The sequence below is a fragment of the Camelus bactrianus genome, chromosome 9 (assembly GCF_048773025.1).
Source record: "Camelus bactrianus isolate YW-2024 breed Bactrian camel chromosome 9, ASM4877302v1, whole genome shotgun sequence".
Taxonomy (NCBI): Eukaryota; Metazoa; Chordata; class Mammalia; order Artiodactyla; family Camelidae; genus Camelus; species Camelus bactrianus.
The window spans coordinates 16,729,783-16,740,093 of NC_133547.1; the positions used below are offsets into that span (position 1 = coordinate 16,729,783).

At 42.1% G+C, this 10,311-nt stretch overlaps 1 protein-coding gene across 4 annotated transcripts; it reads right to left on the bottom strand.

Annotated features, from left to right (window-relative positions):
* Positions 1-87: 87 nt before the first annotated feature.
* CEBPG (CCAAT enhancer binding protein gamma) lies at positions 88-9,685 on the bottom strand. 4 transcript variants are annotated; one of them, XM_074369837.1, is made up of 3 exons: positions 9,118-9,134; positions 8,052-8,148; positions 88-3,626 (listed from the first exon to the last, which is right to left on the bottom strand). In XM_074369837.1, the coding sequence occupies exon 3, from the start codon at positions 3,528-3,530 to the stop codon at positions 3,084-3,086; it is 447 nt and encodes a 148-aa protein (XP_074225938.1). In that variant the 5' UTR covers positions 3,531-3,626; positions 8,052-8,148; positions 9,118-9,134; the 3' UTR covers positions 88-3,083. The 4 variants fall into 4 exon arrangements, with proteins under 4 accessions (XP_074225938.1, XP_045368905.1, XP_074225937.1 ...); XM_045512949.2 differs by lacking the exon at positions 9,118-9,134 and adding an exon at positions 8,688-9,093; XM_074369836.1 differs by lacking the exons at positions 8,052-8,148; positions 9,118-9,134 and adding an exon at positions 9,481-9,685.
* Positions 9,686-10,311: the final 626 nt, after the last annotated feature.

Sequence of the window (10,311 nt, forward strand, 5' to 3'; positions counted from 1 at the left end):
AAGACATCTGCCTGGCTCCTCAGAGCTGGTTAACACTTGGACCACTTTCTTGGTATTGGACATAAAGAAACCCACAATGAAATACAGTCATTATTCCAAAGTTTTTTTATTTCAAATTCATTGAAAGAAATAAAATTATATTTTAAAAAAATAGAGTAATCTCACAAACTGAGGAAAGCCAGGAACAAAAAGAACAAGGTAAGTACTTTTTCCTGAGAGGCAGCTCTAACAGCTGTAGAATGGACTTTCTTTCCTAGCTTTTGTCAAACAAAATTGTTTTCCTATTTCTAAGGCATCAAAAACACTGAGTACTTTAAAGGGGTTGTTTAGATACAAAGTCTCAAGACTTCTAATGGGGATTAAGAAACATCAAACGCTGCTACAATTTTCTTTCTTTTAATACCAAATATTAAATTATACATACTTCTACTTCCTTATGTAAATTTGAGAATTTCACACTCAAGACCTGAATTTCAGAATTCTGGTCATATTTTATTAAAATCTTACTAATTCTTATTAAGAATGTCCAAATTATCTGAGCTCACATCCCCGTAACTAAGAGGGGCCAGACAGCAGGAAGGGCTGTTCTGATCTCACCATCTGCAGCCAAAACCAGTCAGAAAGTACTCATCCTGGAAGACTCAGACGCAGCTAGAAATTTATACTAAAGCCTAATTCCTAAACCACTAGACCTACCAGCAAAGGCAGATCATATCCTAATGTGTAACCTAGAGAACAAAAGTTACAGAAGTCATTTCAGTCCCCAAAGCTCTAAACTTACCTATTCCCCATACTTGGTTACCCTCAATTTTATACTGATAAATCTATCAAACTAAAAACTTTCATTCCCAAACACTTCAGTAAGATAGTCAAGACAATGGTTAACATTTTTACTCTATGCATAAGTGACTGCTTGTGCTAGTTTTGATTTGCATAAGTAAAAGCTTGAATCAATTTTTCCAAAAGTTACAATCTTATTTTGTTATTTGAAACAATGGAGTACATACCTTATGATCTCCCTAAAGCTTCTTGTCCAAGATAGTTAGGTCAATTCATATAATCGGTAACAATAAATTCCATGAGACATCAATTTCTGAAAGACATTCTTTAGTAAATAAGAGATTAAAATGTCTGTAGCACCTCTTATAGATGCTTAAAGATTCAAGTGACCTAACTGCATCTTGAATGAGGTGCCATTTAAGAGTCAGTAGGATTCTGTGGGTATCTCCTCCATAGTTATTTAAAGCATCTATCAACCTACAAGTAGATCAATACTCCAAAGATGCTGGACTCTAACAGAAATCCCTACCCTGTCTCCCGGCTCTATAGGGAGTTAACCCTTCTGGGACAGTAGCTCTTATAGAACAATACTGGGCTCCTGTCACATGCAGAAGGGACTCTTGGCCTTTAATAATGACTTTGTTGAGTTGCAGGGCACCATGATGTCTCCTCCCACCCAAAAGAAGGGCACAGACAGGACTCTTCCACCAACCTAAGGGTGCAACTTGACTTACATCCTGGTTACATTGTCCCAGGTCCTAGTATTAAACAACGTGACCCAAAATGTTCAAATGAGATAACTGGTAACACAAACTTTTTAAATCATGTGACTCTGTCTCTTATCACAAGCCCAGTCACCCCCCAAAAAAGGAAAACAGAAACACAGACATCAACAAACTTGAGCTAGATTTGTGCTTAAAAAAAAAAGTCAACAAGGACAATCAAAACTACCAACATAGATATACACCAGACCCTAGAGATTCCAGTCTTTAGTGACTGCCATTTTTTTAGTCTCAACAAAAATGTCAGTATCCTGAGTTTTATCAGTGTTTTCTTGCTAAAATAATTTATGGGACATAAATGCATATAAATGAATAAAAAGTGGTACAAAAGTCTGGAAGAACAGCCCACTACTTAGAAAAAGAAATGTCACAAAAACAATATACAAAGATGTGTTTAAGTGAAATAAATTAAAGGTTAAACCTTACACTTTCAAGTTTTCTTAGACTATTATTTTGGAAAATGGCAGAGTTGATGATGAATTTTTCTAATAATCAGTTGGTTAAGATCAAATACCAAATGATCCTTCACAAGAATTTTTGCTTCCAGAAACCATGGACCCAATGAAGTATATTTGATCACAGGAAAAACTACCAGCTGAAATTAATACTCAAACTCCTAATCTTGTATAGCCACAAACTGTTAAGAGGTTTTCGTTTACTAACTAGTCTGTCCAAATAGTACATCAAAGAAAAAAACCGCTTACTTTACTAGCATCAGCAGAAACTAAAATTTGGTACACAAGTTTCTCTAAACCTCTGAGTTGTTCTTTTTTTTTTTTTAATGAAACAAAATAATGCCAATTCTATACCTAAAAGGTATCCCAAAAGTGTAATTCTAATATGCTTTGCTTTCATTTTTAAAAAACCTATTTGCTTCCTAAATGCTATTTACATTTTTAGGCCAACTGACTGCATACTGCCTTCAAAATGCAATGGGGTTTCCTTACTTCACTTGACATCGCTTTTCAAAAACTTGCATTTGTTGGGGAGAACAGTACTAATTATGCTAAAACAATGTTTACGCTATATATAAAATCACTCCAAATTACAAAGTGATTGGTTTCTATAGCCCTAAGCATTTTTAATACATAATTTAGAAAAGTCACAAACAGATTAACATAGGCAGCATTCAACTTTTCTTCAATTAACCACATCCGTTAAAACCAAGAACCTTCTGCAAGACTTGCCAGTTTCCCATTCCTTTTGTCAACCTAAAAAAGAAACGTTTCTTGGAAAGTCAGAGTTTATTAAGAATAATGAGGTCTAGGGCAATTTTTTTTTAACCATATGCCTTAAAATTTCTTTTTATCCCCACAAAAATCCTTATTTAAAACCAGATATTCAAATTAAATGGCTAACATCTTTAGCTAATCAACTCTTCAGTGCTGATCCTAGAAAACAACCTTCAATGGAACTCTCAATAATGGAATAAGACAGTGTTCAGCCAATGATGCAAGGGGTGAAGGTAGTCACACCTTTAATGTTCAAGCCACAAGTTGTGAAGTTTGGAAGGGATGAGGTTTACTGTTCTGCATTATCAGAATTTGTCGTATTTTCAGTGCTACTGGGTTGCACGTTATCTGCAAGGTTGTGTGCGTGCTCAAGAAACAAATCTTTTAGTACACTTAATTCCTTAGTCAGTAATTTAATTTTTGCTTCCAACCGTTCATTCTCTTCTTTGAGCTGATTCACTCTCTGCAGCGTATCCTGCGCTTTCTGCTTGCTTTTCAACCGGCTCTTTTTCACAGCCATGTTGTTCCTCTCTCTGCGTTGACGATACTCATCACTGTTTCGATCCATGGGCGAACTCTTTTTGCTCTGCTTGCTAGGAGGCACAGCTTTGCCTCCGCCCCCAGGGCTAGCAGGCACCAGCTGAGGAACCTGCTGTAAGCCGCTGGCATGAGCCTGAGTATGAATAACACTTATTCCGTTCACTCCTGGAGTACTGTTCTGCGATATCTTGCTCATTTGGGCACTCTCCCTTGTCAACACAGAACAGGCAGAAATAAGGGCAAGGTGATCAATGGTTTCCACGCTAAACTGCCAAGAAATCTTCACATGTACCTAGTTAAAAACAAATTGTATTAAAATATTTGAAATGACAAGATCAAATGAGATTAAACTTGCATGTACCTAACAGCAGGCAACATTAACTGATCATGTTGAGAAAAGTCTACAACTGCCAACTGTTCCAATGTTTCAGAAGTCTAAGTCATTTAATTCAGAGAGGTAAGTCAGTACAGACGCTCCATAAAGCCAAATTCAACCCACCTGAATCCCTGAGGGTACTGCCCATCTGTGACTTAGCAAAAATGGGAGGGAAAAACAAAAGAATACCACTAATTACGTAGCACATATGAACTAATAGCACCTGGCAATCTGCAAGAGAGAAATTTGAGATGTTTGGTATAACGACAGCAAAGGTAAGTTCAATTACGATAGGAGAGACACCTGCAATAAAAGGGGAAAAAAGTTTCCACTGTTGGTTCAAGTCAAAATAGAACGCTGACGCAGAGCAGCCAGCCTCAGTACTCATCAGGAATACTGCACTGTGGTCTCTGCGTGTTCCTTGTTCTAATATACAGAATGTGAGTCATCAAGGACATACCTTTATGGGATACTTTGAAAAGGTGATTTTTTGCTTTATTTTTTTAATGCCCTCAAATGACAGTTTACAGAGATTTCCTCCGTTAGTTGCTTAGACCACAGATTTCAGAGCTCTGAGATGCCCAGCTTGCTTCCCCATCCCATTGTGTTTCTAATACTGTTTTTTGATTCTGGACATATTTAATTAACACATCTAGACACAGTCAACCTAAAGCTACAAGGAAAGAAAACAACCCAACGATGCATCCAGGGAAGTGCAAGCACCAGGGCTCAGGCTAGACTATGAGACGAAGCAGCTGCAGCGCCTGCACCCACTTTACGTTGCTCAAGGAGCACAGAGGAAATGCCAGTTCTGAGGGGTTCCTGTAGTGTTGCCTGTAGAAATGAAGTCACAGTTTCAGGCACTAGTCATATCTGGATTACTATGAATCCAACTAGGTCACTACAACTGCCTCAACATGTGTCAGAAGCATACCTATCCTACCATCATGAGGCCACTTCAAGACAAACTGCTAAGCTGGGTGAACTGTGTCCACCAAGAAGTCACAGCACTCTCGAAAATTGAGACAGCAGTGTTATTATGTTCTCTTTCCACAAAACTGCTAAAACTACATCAGTGGGAAAAAACCTGTAACCAGCATTATGAATTGCCTCAAATGAGTACGTCTCAGAGTTCTTAAGAAAAGCCCAGCTGGTCAACACCAGTAGCTTCACCCAAACCTTTAACCAGGCATTTCGGTATAAACACTATTTACTGGTCTGCTTTTTAAAAAATCTTTGCTTTTAAAAAGGCCATATAACATTGCTTTCAATTAGTTTTCAAGCCACACAGGCAGCCCTGAGCTAGTGGGTCATCTGTTCTCACTCCAGCACTAAGGTGACACAGAAAGCTTCCTTCCAAATCATGATGGATATCTACTCCAAGTCTATCTTCAGTAATGAACATTTCACAATTTCCCTTGATAATTTATCACGCTGCCAATTTTTTTCTTCCAGTTAAAAGTAGCCATTCAGTATTAATTTGAGCCACCCTTACCACTAATTGTTAGTGGCCCTCTACACTATTGCTTATCTGTTTGGTATAAAGTAAACTAAGTGTTTTACTCAGTTTTTAAGAACCTGTTTAACACCTCTCCTGGGACTGTCTCAATAGTCATGATTAGGTTCATCTTATTCACCTTTTCTTATTTTTTCATATATCAATTATGTTTTTAATCCTTAGAGCTAATCTCTGGTAAACTCAGAGGTAACAATGATCCAAAGAGGGAACCAGTCAGCTCTTATCTTGGCTCAGGCTTCCCCCGTTTCACTCTGGATGCAGCCCCTCCCTCCGTAGGCCTCGATTTCCCACTCCGCAAATGAGGGACGTAAAATGATAAGATGCCTTCCGACGTTGACAATATACCATGGACTTTAGTCACTAAAAATTCTTATTACAGGCTCTAAATGACGTTCATGCCCATTTTTGCTCTCAAAGATACTGGAACAGGGAAGGGCTCTTTTATTTCAGTCTGACTCATCTTGCAGAGGTATGAGGTTGAACACAGTAGGCAAGGTTCTGAAAATGAGTCCTCTGGCTTGTAAAACAAAGAGTAATCATCAAACTGGTAAAAATGTAAGAAAGGGAAACTTGGAAATAATTCCAAACAAAAAAATTTTTTTAAAACTTCCTCAACCAAACCCCAAGAAAGTAGCTCTTAGGGTGAAGAAATCTCCACCAAGGCAAATGAACCAAGTAAAGGGGGTCAAAGAGCTAAGTGGTCTAAGACTTAACTCCAAACAGATTATCAATTTTGTTTTTACATTGAGCAAAATAGCTGCCTCCAAAAGTTACACATTTTACAGTTTACACAGTTATCCGTGCTTTTGTTTCTTTCATAAACATTTACTGAATGGACAAAAAAAGTTTATTTCAAATCTGGATATTCAACCATAAAGAAAGTCTGGCTCCTACATGGACAAATACTATTCCAAAGTTCATTCTACAGGAGGCAGGGCGGCACCTTATTTCTTTTCTGTGAATCATTCAAGCAGGAAGCAGGAGATAAACTGAAGACCAGTAGTTCTCAAAGTGTGGCCCCTGGACCAGCAGCAGCAACATCACTTTGTTAGAAAGGCAAATTCTCAGCCTGCCCCAGATCTAGCAATCAGGAGCTCTTTGAATAGGACTGAGCAATCTGGTTTTAATGGGACCTTCAAGTGATTCTGATGACACTGAAGTTTGAGAGCCACTACTATAAATTAACCATGGATCTTAAGAAAGATGAGTAACAGAATGAGTAACACTTTTTAAATTCAAATTTCTTAATTCAAGTAATGTTCATTCAAATCAGCAACACACTAAAAACTCAGAACGTTAGAATAAGTAAAATCAAAATTTTCTCGAGTTTCACTTGGAAAAATAAACTTCTCAAGGATTTTCCTAATCCTCTTGTCATTTTTTCACATATGTACAACCAGATATTCCCCATGTCCCCCAAAATAAATTTTTAACTCAAATTTCCTCAGTGAAGGTCTACACTCCAAAATATTCAGATACTTATTCCTTATACCAAATCTGTTCAATCACTGGTAGCTGACAGTTCTACCAACCCCCACAAAACACCTCACATCCATCACCCCTCTCCATCCCAAGGTCACAGAATTACCTTAGGCTGACATCATCTCTCAGGGGCACAGTCTCCTCTGCCTTAGCAGTGTTCCCTCCAAGCACTGTCCCCAGAGCCATCTAACACTCAAACCTGAGTGCGTCACACCCTCTTACTGGAAATTCCTCTGTGGCTCCAGCATACAGGATCATCCAAGGTGTTAATCCTCTCTCCCTCCAGCCCCTGCTCCCTTTCACATCACACTTCAATACTGAACCACTATCAGTCCCCTAAAAAGTCCGTGCTTTCTCTTTTCTTTGTGCTTCTGTCCAATTGTTTCCTAGTCAAAGCCAGGTCATTAGTGTGCTAACCTATAGAATGAGCTGGAGACAGGACTCTGTCTTCAGCTCCACGTGCCCAGCATCTAGGGGTGGTGCTCAAGAAATGTGTTGAATGAATACAGGTTCAAAAGGATAAGAGAAAACATTGTTTTATAAATGTCTTAACATAAAAATGAGGCTCCCTAACATTAAAATCTCTTAAAACAACCATAATTAAATCAAGAGTGTTACTCCATATGGTTTTAATACCTAAAATTTTTTGTCTTTCTTAAAGGTGTACAGGAAAAGAAAAACGCAGTTCCACTGGCTAGTTCTAGTCTCCAGCTTATACAATGAACATCATTCTTGTCTGGTCTTTGCTTCACTTTAGTTGAGAACCTTTATTTTCCACTTTGCCCAGTTACGTTTTCCATAACCACAAGTTCTTAGGCATGTGCTGCCAGGGCCTGACAACTCTACTACAAGTGAAGTCAAGGCAGGCAGTCAAAGTTAATAAGCACCTAAATGAGCAGGATCTGTATTTATCTGCCACTGCAGACTTTATGACCCAAACAACCCTTCAAGGAGTACGTAAGTGGTCCATGGGAGTATGAGAAGAAAATGTATGCTCATTTGTCCTTCTTAAATGTCACTTTTTAATCTACTTTTGGTGTCATTTACAACACACACACACACACATAGTACACACACACTGTTTATAAATATACATTTATCAGGGAGTCTTGCTCAATTCTTTCTCTTTTTAAATGACTGGTCTCCTGCCTTTTTGGCTTTCCAGACCTACGTAACTATCAGTACAAGAACCCATGGAAACACACCCTCCCAAGAATACATAATAAACCTGGAATTGCGGCCACCTGCATTTACCATTTCTGTGATCAGGTGAGGCAATCTTAGGCCATAATGCTAAGTTCAGCTCCATGAGGTCCTATTTATCTTTACCCAGGGCTCACCTGGTGCTGTTTAAATCCCTAGGGATGAAACCACCTCTTCAAGATCACACAACCATGCTGATAGTCATGATGTGCTCCTGAGAACTGAGAGGATATTCTGGAAAAAAAATGAAGTTTTGCTTTCACCCATGTTTTTTAGGCAGATATTAAAATGACTGAATCAGCCAAATGCGCCTACCAGAAGCAGGAATCAATAAACTGAAAAATTCTTCAATTCACTAACATCTTGTAATTATTTAGCCTTGTTTACGCTAAATTTTCCAAAACAGCAAATCAACTTTAAGAATAGCTTATCCCAAATACCACTCAAGTGGTAATAGTTGAACAGGTTTTACCTTTTAAATATCAAGGACTTTTCGATGCACGATTTCTTGGTAAAGCAAGCCTTTACAGTATCTTATTTCAAGAATGTATTTAAGTGTCCCATATCCTATCTGAATTAACAGACAATCTCTTCAAATAAGGATCCAACTGCGTGTAGGCTGGGAGAGACAACTAACAATTTTTGTGTAACCCACCAAACCCAATCCTTCTGAAAACTGACCCACTTTAAGATGACAGATTACAGCATAAACCTTAGACAAGAGGAAAGTCAAACAATTAAACCTTCTGAAGGATAAAAGCACACACGCTTACTCGGAAGACCAGATCATCCTCCCCTCAAACATGCGTTTCCATCCTCTCCGTCTAGACACCTCTGCTGGCAATTTTCCTTACTGTGTTCCCTCCAAGCACGCTATCAAAGCACCTCATTTCTTGCCCTCCTCTTTTCTATTCAACTCGTGGTTGCTGCACTTTCATCCAACGTAATTCCAACAGTAAACTATAGGATATACAAAGTACAGCTCCATGAAAAAAAAAAGCACAATATTATTTCCGTAAAGTATTTAAAAACCAAGTTTTTTTCTCTGACTACTTCTCTATTAATTCCTCAACAAGATTCCCGACTACCCGACACCGGGCAGTTCTGGAGGGGCAGGAAATAATCCAGGTGGCAGTCGAGTAAGATACGGTCCACCTTCTGCTATTCTGGGAACACCCTTTATCCCTAGGGGCCAATACGAACCTGGCGTGTCACACTGCACATTGCACAAACAGAGGGCCGGGTTCTGGAGGGGGCATAGCCGGCGCGCATCGCGTCCCGGGCCGGCAGAAGGGGCGCCGGGGGAGCGCGGGGGTCGGCGGGTGGCGCCGCGGCGCTGGACCGGCGCCAGGCATGAGCTCAGCAGCCCCGTCGGGTGTTGCCGGCAGGTTGCATCAGACGCCGCGCGGGGCCGCCGCCCGCGCCGCGGTTCGCACGGGGCCTTCCCAGCGAGCCGGCCGCCTAGGGCCCGACCGGGTCTCCTTCGACACGGGCCGCGTCCACGCGAGAGGTCAGCAGCGCCGCGGCCTCCTCCTCCCACAGCCCGCCCGCCCGCGGCCTCCTTACCTGCGCCTCCAGCCCGCCCGCCCCGAGGCGGCCTCCACTCCGAGCGGCCCCGCGCGGCACAGCCCGACCCGACCCAGGCCTCGCAGCCCGCGAGTCAGCGAGGAGGAGCGACGGTTATGAAACCCGCAGCCTCCGCCAGTTCCGCCGCCGCCACCACCGGCTTCCCCTCCTCACCGGGGCCGCACGCACCGCCGCTGCGGTCACGACCAATTGGAGCGCCTGCCTGCGGGGGACACGCCCTCCCCCCCGCGACGGGCAGCATCGCCAGCCAATCGCGGGCGACCTGGCAGCGGGAGGCGGGCACGTGGCGGAGGCGTTGCCCACGGCGCGGCAGGGCGGGCAGGAACGGCTTGCCGCTCTTGGCAGCGCCCGGGGTTCTTCCGCGGAGGGCGCGGGGCGGCACCCCAAACTGTGCGCAACACGCCGCGAGAAAGGTTCTGTAAAAGTCGGAGGCGCTGGAGAACCGTAGCCTTGGGAAGGCAATACATTTCTTTGGAAAGCACAATTTTCTGAGATGATTATTTTTGAATCTCCGATTTCTGTTTTGGTTTCCACACGTCCTCGGGGAGCCCCGCCTCGGCGTTGCTCACTGGGACAATTTCCCGGAATGGCCCCCAAGACTCGCCTTCCTGGTCGCGGGGCGCCCGACGAACGCCTCACCGCCGACAGCCCGCGCCCGTCCATTGGGGCCTGGAGAGAAGTCTTGGATCTCAAGGCCGTGAAGGCAACTGCAAACTTGTGGAAAAACGAAGGAAGCAAAATTTTCCCAACGTAGGAGGAGTGTTGACTGTGGTTACGGGGAAATGGACTGAATTTCCACGATCGATTCCC